Here is a 12,265-nt window from a genome sequence, read left to right as displayed (position 1 = left end):
ATTCAGGAGGCTGAGACGAGAGGATCGTGGTTTGAACACAGCCTCAGCTACTTAGTGAGGTCCTTGGCAACTCAGTGAGACCGTTTCAAAATAAAGAATAAAAACAGGGCTGGGGTTGTAGCTCAGAGGTAGAATCCCCCTGGTTCAATCTCCAGTACTTCAAAGAAAGAAAGAAAAAAAAAAGAAAGAAAAAAGGAAAAAAGAAAAAAACAGAATTATGTTGACTGGGTTTATGATATAGCCTCCATGAGGTTGGGGTAAGTTCCTTCTATCCTTAGTTTCTTTAGCGCTTTGTTCATTAGTGCTAATGATGTTGAACATTTTTTCATGTATTTATTGACCATTTGTATCTCTTCTTTTGTGAAGTCTCCATTTATTTCAGTTTCACATTTCTTTACTGAGTTATTTGTCTTTTTAGTGTTAAATCTGTTTCAGCCTCCCAAGTACTGGGATTACAGGAGTGCACCACCATGCTCTTCTGTGGATGCAATTTGAATAACTAAACAAGCAAGCAAGCTTTTTAGAACTTTGGCTGAGATGGCAAGGGGAGAAAGGTGGAGGAGCTGGAATAGGAGGGTTAAACTTTCATAAGATGAAAATACCTGAGCATGTTTAAATATTATGGAAAGAATCACACTGAAGGGAAACAGCTGAATATAAAAAAGAGCCATGATTCATAATGCTAGAGTCCTGAGGAAGATATCTAAGTCACTCAATAACCCACTGAGGTAGGTACTATTACTGTTTTCCATTTTCCAGATGAAGAAACTGAAGCATATAGAGATGAAATAATTTTTTTTTTTTTTTTTTTTGGTGGTACTGGGGTTCCTGGAAGCCCTTCTACCTCTGGGCTACACTCCCAGACCTATTTTTACATTTGTATTTGGAAACAGGGTCTCCTAAGCCAGCATGCGGGGCTGGCTTCGAACCTGCGCGATCCTCCTGTTTCTGTCTCCCAAGCGCGGGGATTACAAGCGTGCGCCACCACGCCCGGCTAGAGATGAAATAATTTTAAGCAAGGGAGCCAAGATTTGAAGTTGGATAACCTATCAAAAGAATCACCATATGAATTTGTACCCAATGCTTTTGCAAAAATCAAGAGTATAATGACTAAACACCATAGTGATTATCAGAATTGCTTAGAGTGTGACTAAATAAATTTGAGGAGGGCGTCCCTTGTGTTTACTTCTAATTATTTCTAGCAACTAAAACTTTGTACAATTGCTATCGAAGCAGAAGACATGTTATTCTTAATTTACGAATACTTTAACATCAATAACCCAAAGCATTCTGATTTTATACTATAGCTTACTGAATAAAGTAGCAATCACTTATATTTACCGTTTGGATTCTTTGTTAAAAAAAAATCTATTATGGTAATGGGAAGTTCTTTCAAAAAAATGAATTGCACCAATAGTTATTAGAGAAGCCAGGCCTGGTGGCGAACGTTTGTAATCCCAGCATTCAGGAGGTGGAGACCGGAGGATCATGGTTTGCAGACAGTGGACAGCCTTAGCTACTTAGTGAGGCCCTCTGCAGCTTAGTGAGACCCTGTTTCAAAAGAATAAGCCAGGCATGGCGGCACACGCTTGTAATCCCAGCATTCGGGAGGCTGAAACAGGAGGATTGCGGATGTGAACAGCCTCAGCTACTTAGTGAGGCCCTCCACAACTCAGTGAGACCTGGTTTCAAAAGAAAAAAGAAAAAAAATTGGGCAGGGGGTGTAGCTTAAAGGTCAAATGCCTCTAGATGCCATTACCAGACCTGCTCCCGCCCCCCCAAAAAACAGGGCTGGGGATGTAGCTCAGTGGGTTCAATCTTCAGTACTGCAAAATAAATAAATAAAAATAAAAATAAGAAATAGGGCTGGGGGTGTAGGTCTGATGTACAGTGCCTCTGGGTTCCATCTCCAGTACCACAAAAAAAAAAAAAAAAGTTATTAGGGGACATTACGTTACTGCTGCTTCAAAATATGTAAAATTGGTATTTGAAAACACACAAAGAGCTGGTTAATTACAGCTACTTGGGAGGCTGAGGCAGAAGTATCAAAAGTTTAAGGCCAAGCAAGGAAATTAAGACTGGGTTCAATCCCCAGTACTAAAAAAAAAAAAAACAAAAAACAAAACAACCTGGAGGATTTACCATTATCATATCCTAAGGAATATCAGGTTTGCAGATCTAACATGGGATAGCAAGTCAGAGTATGAAAAAGGAGATAAGGAAATGAGCATTATCTGGCAAGTATCTTTCTTTCCTATAAAAAGACTCCTAAACCTCAAATGCAATGAGGCAAATTATAAATTCCAAATTGAAAGAGATTTTTAGAGAGGTGCTACAATCAGTTCATCTGAGAAGTTGCATCATTTTCACAAAAGTTTATTGAGTGCCCATAAAATCCATGGCACCTTCATGGTGTTTACAGAGCTTTGCTTATATGCTGACCTCGCCCTTAAGGAGCTTACAATCTAGTGGAAAGAAAGATGAAGGAACGCAGATGTGACAGTAGAGTGAACATACTGAAGACTGAAAATCACCATAGATGTAAAACACGCACAAAACCAAGGTTTATGTGGATGGCAAAGACATAGATAGTTCTGAGTATCTTCCTGGCTTCCTGAAGAAGAAAGATATCTAGACTATTCAAGGGACACTGAGTCAAAAGGAACTGAGGAAATCCAGGATGCAAACAAAACAAAACAAGAAAAACACTCTGGTCAGGTGTGGTGGTGCACACTTGTAATCCCAGCATTTGGGAGGCTGACGGGAGGATCGCGGTTGGTGGACAGCCTCAGTTACTTAGTGAGGCCCTTTACAAATCAGTGAGACCCTGATTCAAAATAAAAAATAGGGGTAAGGGTGCAGCTCAGAGGTAGAATACCCTTGGGATCCATCCCCTGTATTACAAGCAAACACAAAACACTCTGCTGTTCTTTCCCTTACGTCTGCAGCGAGGGAAGAATACAAAATAAATGTGGGGAAGAATACAAAATGAATGTGGGGATAGATAAACAAATTTTGCTGTACTCCTTTAGCACCTCTGATTGAGTTGACAGAATGAACAAAGCTACTATTTAGGCAGCTTAATGGTATGCCTTAGATAATTCAAAACCACTTTTGAAGGGGAATAAAGGTACACACACACACACACACACACACACGCTTTTCTAGGTACACATATAACATTTAACCTTAATTAAAAGGTTAAGGTGATCAGAACTGCCACTATGCTAAGGACCACTGGACTGAACACAATACCGATGTGGCAGCAATGCTAGTTACACAAAGGAGTGGACCTCAAACACTGCCCGGGACCCATAAGGCTGGCAGCAGAGCACACCTGGTTCTGTAAGCAGCACACTGGCGAGGACAGAGGAAATGGCTAGAGGTAGAAAATACCCACAATAGATTTTATGGTAAGTTTTATGCTGAGTTGAAGAGTATAGTAAGTATAAGACTGTAGAAGAATGTTATCTTGATCCCTGTCCTCCACCAAATAGTTTCTTTTGAGAGACAAATGCCTTCTTTGGCTATGACCAAGAATTGGAAAGTATCACTTACCTAAAGAAAGTAAAAAGGTGAATGAGGATAAATTTCAGAGATCGAACGTGTGATCCATATGCACTAGGCTCCTAGGTTCGATCCCCAGAACAACAAGAGTAAAAAGGCAACTATGTACACAGGATGAGAGGCGTAGCTCACTGGTTTCTACACTCAAAGGAATACTGAGGTTGTCATCCGTTTTTTTGTGCGTGGTACTAGGGATGGAACCCAGGGGCATTCTAACACCCGGCTACAGTCCCAGACCTGTTTTGGAAATTGGATCTCACTTAGCTGTGGAGGGCCTACGTAGCTGAGGTTGTCTTCAAACCTGCACGATCTTCCTGTCTAAGCTTCCCAAGTACTGAGAGTACAAGCATGTGAGATCCTATTTCCAAACCCACTACTTAGGGGACTGAGACAAGAGGATCACAGTCTCGACAATCTAGAAACCATTTCAAACCAAAACAAATTGGAGTTGGTGTAGCTTGGAGGTAGAATGCCCTGGGGTCAACTTCTAGTACCAATTAAAGAAAAAAAAATGCAAATAGCATCTTGGCGTAGAGGAGTATGCTTGTAATGAGACAGGAGGATGCAGCTTGAAGGTGTATGGTAATTTTGCAAGACCATTTCAAAATAACTAAAATAGGGCTGGGGTGTAGCTGAGAGGCAGAAAAGCCAGCCCCTATCAGTTCCACCCCCAGTATTAAGTGCAAAAAGGTACATAACTCCAAGTTGTTGCCTTTGACTAAAACTAAGTGGGTCTATTAATATATACAATAGGAAAAGCTGTATAAACTTTTTCTGTGTTGGTTCTCAAAATGAATTTATATTGCTTCTACACTATTAAGTGGAATACTGAGTGGTGGGAGAGCAGAGATCTGGGCCTCATCTGGCTCTTCATAGCTGTAGCATCTGGCATCAATCACCTTTTGACAACTTTCTTTTGCAGGTGGGATTGAACCCTGGAGCATTCAATTTCTGAGCTACACTAGCAGTCATCTTTTAAAATTTGGAAAAAGGGCCTTACTGCTTTGATGAATCTCACCAATTGCTAAGACTGTTCTCAAACCTGTGATCCTCCCGTTTCTGCCCCTGAAGAAAAAGAAACTAGGATCACAGCATATGTCACCGTACCTGGCTCACTTTTTGACTTATTGTTTGAAAGGAGGAAGGCGAGTACCTGTACTCTAATTATTCTTTAATTCAGACTTCTACAAATTCTTTAATAAAACTATATAGAAACTGTATGTACATGCACTTCTGGGAGAAGCTGATCCAGTTTTCATTAGGTTACCTATCACAGATTACTTTGATCCAAAAATAAGCTTTTCTGCATGAAGTGATCACTTCTTTTTATTTTTTATTTTTTGCAGGTCTGGGGATGGAACCCAGGGATATTTGACCTCCAAGCTACACCTCCTGCCCAATTTTTTATTCTTTATTTTGAAACAGGGTCTCACTGAGTTGCGGAGGGCCTCACTATAAAGCTGAGGCTGTCCACAAGCAGCTATCCTCAGGTCTCAGCCTCCCGAAGGCTGGGATTACAAGTGCACGCCACACCTGGCAAGTGATCACTTCTAAATTCCGTCAGTTCCGGACACTTGGTAGGTAGAACTCTAAAATGGGTCTCAAGGTCACTTGGTATACTCACACTGTGTGTGTGGACAGGATCTGTGAATATAATTAATGTAACACCCTTGTAATAGGCTTAGAACACAAATGTGAAGGGATTTTGCACTTGCGATTAAGGAACCTATTCTGCTTGGCTTTTGTTTAATCAAAAGGAAAATAATCCTGATAGGGTGAGAAGGGTTTGGCCCTTCCTGGAGATCAGATTCTCCTGCTGGTCTTGAAGCAAGCTGCCATGAGCTTCACAGTATTAGGAAATGGATCCTGTCAGTAGAGGAAGACTGCCCAAGACTGTGACTCTGGATGACCACTCGAGTAAAGCCTTGTTAAGTCCTGAGCAGAGGACCTCACCAAACTTTAACAGGAACTCCTGATTCAAAGAAGCGGAATAACAAATATGTGGTTCATAGTTCAAGTCACTAAGATCGAGGTAATCTCTTTTACAGCAATTAAAAGTCAAAACCTTAGTCGGGTGTGATGGTGCAGGCTTGTAATCCCAGCACTTGGGAGGCTGTGACAGGAGGATCGCGGTTCGAGGACAGCCTCAGCTACCTAGTGAGACCCTTTGCAAGTCAGTGAGACTGTTTCAAAATAAAGACTTAAAAATAGGGCTGGAGATGTAGCTCGGAGGTAGAATGCCCCTGGGTTCACTCCCCAGCACCAAAAAAACAAAACAAAACAAAACAAAACAAAAAAAAACCACCCCAAACCTTAATTTCTGTAATTTAAGAAAACGGGGATTTGGAAAAGGATGTCTCATAAGCTACACTGGATGTCACAATAAACATTAACCAATCTAGGCATCCATCAATAGATTAATGGGGCCAGACAGGGTGGGGTACACTTGTAACTCTAATGCTTGGGAGAATTGAGACAGGAGGTTCAAAGGTTCGAGGCCAGCTTCCGCACTATAATGAGCCTTCTCCATCTCAGTGAGACCTTGTTTCAAAATGGGGGGAAAAAAAAAACTGGGAGTGTAACTCAAATAGAATGCCCCTGGGTTCAACACCCAGTACATGAGTCTGTTTCTCTCACACACACATACACAAAAGTATGAATAACAAAGATGTGGTGTATATGGAGTATATATACACAACAGAATTTTACTCAGCAAAAAGTATGACATTTGCAGGAAAACGGGTGGAAATACAGAATATGTTAAGTGAAATTAACCAGTCTCACAAAGTCAAGGGTAGAATATTTTCTCATAAAGCTAGTGTGAAAATAGGAAATAAAAGGAACTTTAGATAATTGAAGAGAGTGACCAGTAGTAGTAGAAGGTGGTGCATGCTTGTAACCCCAGTACTTGGAAAGCTGACACAGGATACTGGTTTGCGGAAAGCCTCAGCTACTTAGTGAGGCCATCTGCAACTTAGGAGACCCTGTTTCAAAATGAAAAATAAAAAATAAGGCTGGGGGTATGGCTCTGAGGTAGAATGCCCCTGGGTTCCATTCCCAGTACTTAAAAAAAAAAAGAGCGGGTAGGAGGAGGAAAGTTGGAAAATGGAAACTCAAGATCTATGTGCATGTTTGTATGACTTTCAACTTCACTTTGATGGAAATTACAATGCACCAACAAAAAGCATATTATAAAAACTGGCAAATTTAGCTGGGCGTGGTGACACACTCTTGTGATCCCAGCATTTGGGAGGCTGATACCAGAGGATAGCGGTTCGTGGACAGCCTCAGCTACTTAGTGAGGCGCTTTGCAACTCAGTAGTGAGACCTGGATTCAAAATAAAGAGTAAAAAATAGGGCAGGGTGTGTAGCTCGGAGGTCGAATGCTCTGGGTTCCATCCCCAGACGCCCCCCCCCCATACACACACCAAAAAAAAAAAAAATCAATTGTTGGGCGTGGTGGCGCATCATGCTTATAATCTCAGTACTTGGGAGGCTGAGACAGGAGGACTGCCCGTTCACGGCCAGCCTCAGCTACTAGGCCCTCCAAAAACTTAGACTGTTTCTTTTTCCTTTTTTTTTGGTGGGTCTGGGGAACCCAGGGACATTTGACCTCTGAGCTACACCTCCTGTCCTGTTTTTTTATTCTTTATTTTGAAACAGGGTCTCACTAAGTTGCGGAGGGCCTCACTAAGTAGTTGAGGCTGCCAGCAAACCGCGATCCTCTACTCTCAGCCGCCCAAATACTGGGATTACAAATGTGCACCACCATGCCCAGCTTGAGACCGTTTCAAAATAAAGAATATATGTAAAAAAACAATAGGGCTGGGAGTATAGCTCGTAGGTAAAATGCCCTGGGTCCAATCCCCAGTACCCTCCCCCCACTAAATAAATTTTAAAAAGGAATCAATTTCCTAGATTACTAGAGAATAAAAATAGTTGCGTTTAAATTGGGTAACAATGGTGAGCCATAATGAAAAAATTTCAGAAACAAAAAGTCACCACAAAATTCTATTAGAAAACCAATGTTATATAGTTAAAAGATCTAGGATACCAGGTAGCCCTTGTACTTAGATATGTTACTATCACTACTACTAATTTTATATATAAGGTAATTATTCTATAAAATAACTTGGCATATTCTAAACATATTGGCTTAATCTGAACTAGACTCTACTCAGAAACTGGATTTATGCAAAATATTATGTTCACCTTTTGGCAATTAAAGTTATCTGTAAAAACCATGCAACTTATCATTCAATGCCAAATACTAAAGTTATATTAATACTTAAAAGGTAGCTCAAGTTGTCTCTGCAATCTATTTTGGCTAGGAAAGTGAAAAAAGGACAAAACATTGGTTTTCTTGTTGTTTTTGTTTTGCGATACTGGGAATGAAACTCGGGCATTCTAACCTCCGAGCTACACCCCTAGCCCTATTTTTTAATTCTTATTTTTTGAAACAGAGTCTCACTGATTTGTGGAGGACCTCACTAAGTAGCTGAGGCTGTCTGCAAACTGTGATCCTAGGGTCTCTACATCCCAAATCCTGGGATTACAAGCGTGTGCCACCATGCCTGGCCAAAACATTGGTTTTATCAGAGAGAAAACACAAGTTTAAGATGGTGTTAAGTGAAGAAATTTAGCAGGCTGAAATATTAATGTACAGACTAAAATTACAGAGCTTATGTAATTTGTTGTACTGGTTCTAGGTAAAAAGCTTAAAAAGAAGCTAACAGAAGCCTTTGAATTATGCTCTAACTTAACACAATATAAAAAAATCCACACACCACACCCCATGTAAAAACATTGCTTTAAGTTTTAATGTTTATTTCCCCAAGACAGCCTAGCCTGCATTCTACTTAGATAAATTTTACAAGCTAGTTTTCTGCTGCTTCTAGTTTTAAACTTTAACCATGTTTCTGATGACAAGGAATGCTGCAAAAATACTCTAGTTCAACAAAGAGTTATGATCACAAAATAATTTTTATCCATTCTACAGTGTTTCAGAATTACCAGTTGATTTTTAAACACAAAGTAGATATAGATGCTAATGGTGGCTAATCTTGTATGTTTCTTATAGCAAACTGTTGTTCATGCAACACTTGTGCTCAAAGGGGAAGGCACAGGATTTCCTACAATGAGCCACCTTATAAAGAGTTCTGTTTGTACAAATTAATTTATGTCACATTTAATTTAGTGTGCATAACCTCAAAACTGAGGTATTATTCCAATTTATAAAAACCACTTGCATAATTTTTATGCAAGTTTTAAAAATACAAAGTTTTCTCCCTAAAGTGGCTCAAAATAGATTGTTCATGGCTGCCTACATCTAAGATAAAAAGATTCTAAAACAATTGAACAGATTAGGCATATTATTAAAGGTGTTCAAACCATTACTTGATTTGTACATCTACTCAAACCTCTTCATTGGTCTTTATTCAGCAGTACATATGCACCAAATTCCATTTTAGAAGTTTCCATATCATTTTCATAGAAAACAAAGTTTGAAAACAAGTAACATTTAAACACAGCACGGTATTCTATCACAACTGAAACTTTTTCTTCTTCTTTACAGGACTCAACAAAATCTAAAAATGAACTATGCTGTAGATTTACCTCATGCAAAGGTCTTAATGTTATCTCTGAAAATGAAACGGATGGCCTTTTAAGCACATTTTACTGTTTTATACTATTATGGCAACTTGTGTACTGCAACACAGTCTATTTTGAGGGAAATTTATGATTTTTTTTCATGCAAAAATCTACACAAATTAGTTTTGATGATATGGAAAGCTTTTCATAGCATCAAACATTCATCTGGTGCAAATGCACAGGGAAACCTTCCTGAAAAGTTTTCTGACTTGAGAAGCAACTAAAAAAAGCCATACTAGGTAAAGTAAATAAAAACTGGAAAACAAAGAAGGGCTGGGGAAGGGAAAAGGGTAGAGGGGAAATAGAAAACACAGGCTGCAGAGTAAACCAATGTCTGCTGTTAAAACGATCTTTGTTTTCATGTCCAGTGTACATTAACACTTGTGATCTCACTTTGATGATTTGCTAGGTTATCAGCCTCCCGAAGGCGAATCAAGCTTGCATGCGTTCACATACAGCACCACAACCATACTCTCTACACAGTCACTCCAGGACTAGGAGTCTGCTTCATGAATGAAGAGCCCTAGATTTGAAAGATGAACCTGGCTCTCTATCACTGAGCCAGACATTCACTCAACACTGTCCATTCACACACTGCTTCATAGCAAGGCCTGGGCTCATTTTCCTTACTTTATATGGGCACTCTATTCTCTTTCATGCTTACAAGGCTTGAAGATGACAGTATTTCACTTTCCCCTCAACTGATATAGAGTAAGTCAATGTTCCTTCTCAGGCACTGAAGATCTGTGACCTGTAGCCCTTTTTACTTTGAACAACCTAAATAAGCATCCATGTAAAGTTTTCGTTACATTTTGCCACTCATTCTCACTCGCACCCACTCGCCATCTTGACCTCATTTGGGCATTTTCTGTGATTCCAAATGAAATCTTCACATTTTCTTTCCCGATTTAATGCAGCAGCAGATCCCATGAGCCAAGCTTGATGGATCAAACCTTTTTATATATATGTATATATATAAATATATATATAACTCAGTGCTGCATTGTACCTAACAACCACAACATCTTTCTAAAACTGGAACCCTTCTGTTGGTACATTGGCAGATGAATTGAAACTAAATGTTCCACCTTGAATTGCCTCTGGAACAAGGCTAGGATCTTCATCAATCTAGGAGTGAAAAGAAAAACAAAAAGAACATGATGATTAGTTTCAAAATACGTATTAGTAACACTCTAGCAATATTCTCATTATCCTTAAAAAAAAAAAAAAAAAGTACAAATGCCGGGCGTGGTAGCGCACAATTGTAATCCCAGCATTCAGGAGGCAGAGACTGGAGGATTGCGGTTTGCAGACAGCCCCGGCTACTTAGTGAGGCCATTTGCAACTCAGTGAGACCCTTTCAAAAAATATAAAGACTACAAACTAGGACTGGGAAGCTGGGCATGGTGGTGCAATGCTCATAATCCCTGCATTCGGGAGGCTGAGACTGGAGGATCATGGTTAGAGAACAGCCTCATCTGCTTAGTGAGGCCCTTTGCAATTCACTGAGACCTGTTTCAAAATAAAAAATAGGGCTAGGGGTATAAATCGGAGGTAGAATGTCCATGGGTTCATAGGACTGGGGGTATAGCTCAGAGGTAGAATGCCTTTGGGGTTCCATCCCCAGTACTGCAAAAGAAATACAAAGGCAATGAGTGCCAACAAAATACTATGATTCTTTAGAAAGCCAGGGCAGTTCATAAGGTATATTTCTTAGAGAATATATAAATGAGAAGAAACTTAAGAGAATATGCAATATGAAAATCTTTCCCTTCCAAATGAAGTAGCAATAATAAACTGGAGATGGTCCCAATCCCCAAAGTGAGATGGTACACAATGGTACTCATTACACTTTCTCTTGTACTTAGGAAAGTAAAGTTGGTTGCATTAAACACACACACACTCACACACACACACCCAGCCGGGCTGGTGGTCCATGCTTATAATCCCAGTATTTAGGAGGTTAAGACAGGAGGATTGCAGGTTCGCAGCCAGCTTCAGCTACTTTGGGAGGCTCCCTACAACTTAGTGAGACCCTATTTAAAAAAAAAAAAAAAAAAAAAAAAGCCAGGTGTGGTGGCACAACACTTTTAATCCCAGCACTTGGGAGGCTGATCACAGGTTTAATGCCAGTCTCAGCTACTTAGGCCCTCCAAAAAATAAAGACTAAAAATTAAGACTACGGTGTTAGCTCAGAGGTATAGAATACCCCCAGTTCAATTCCCAGTACCGCAAAAAAAAAAAAAAAAAAAGGAGGGGAAGCTAGGTGTAGCTGGGGGGTAGAATGCCCCTGGGTTAAAGCCCCCCCCCCCAAAGAAAAATTAATGTCACATTGAGAAATTAAGTCTATAATCTTTGGTTAGGTCTTTATTGGGTTGGTGGTAGTATGTGTAATGGGGACTGAACTAAGGGCCTTTGTACTCTATCACTGAGCTGTACCCTCAGCCCTGCCTAATCTTTTAACAACAACTATAATAGTTTTATTAAAACTAAAATAATAACTCTACTAATACTGGAAAAGACTTTAAATGCTTTATATTCCACAAAATTATAAACTTAAAGTATAATTTTCATAACCATAAAATCATCTAAATTATACTTCTATTATACTTCTCATGATGTAATATAACAAAGAATTCAATGTTGAGGTATTAGAAACTGTAAGATCCTGTGACCTTACTAGAATTATTCACTCAACTACAAATTTACAAATTAGAACTTCTAAAATTCCAATTTATGACAATCAACTTAACTACTATAAGAGTATGCTTTTCCTGTATATTCCAAACATATCAATGTTAATCACTAAACCAAATATGAGAATGAGGGAGGGAGGAGGAAACGGGTTGGGAATTGGGTAAGGGCTAAAGTGATGTGTGGGTGTGTGCATGATAACTCTCTATCATCTTGCACTCCATTAAGATGTATGACAACAATGCACCAATAAGAAAATGAAAACAAATAAAATGGAATATTGAAAGAAAAAATAATAAACTGTAAATCTAGGATTCTATATTCAGCATAAATGTTGCAAAATGAAGACTTT

General features: G+C 39.4%; 1 protein-coding gene across 1 annotated transcript in view; it reads right to left on the bottom strand.

The window, feature by feature from the left end:
• Positions 1–10,224: 10,224 nt before the first annotated feature.
• KPNA4 (karyopherin subunit alpha 4) overlaps positions 10,225–12,265 on the bottom strand; it is a gene marked incomplete at its 5' end in the record, with an annotated part of 65,375 nt that continues 63,334 nt past the window's right edge. Inside the window, one exon of the mRNA XM_080695842.1 lies at positions 10,225–10,347. Within this exon, the coding sequence (XP_080551968.1) occupies positions 10,249–10,347 (99 nt within the window). The 3' untranslated portion in view covers positions 10,225–10,248. The remainder of the gene's footprint in view (positions 10,348–12,265) is intronic.

This window comes from Muscardinus avellanarius, assembly GCF_963383645.1.
Source record: "Muscardinus avellanarius genome assembly, chromosome: 5".
Classification (NCBI taxonomy): domain Eukaryota; kingdom Metazoa; phylum Chordata; class Mammalia; order Rodentia; family Gliridae; genus Muscardinus; species Muscardinus avellanarius.
This window is presented reverse-complemented; position numbering and strand designations above follow the sequence as displayed.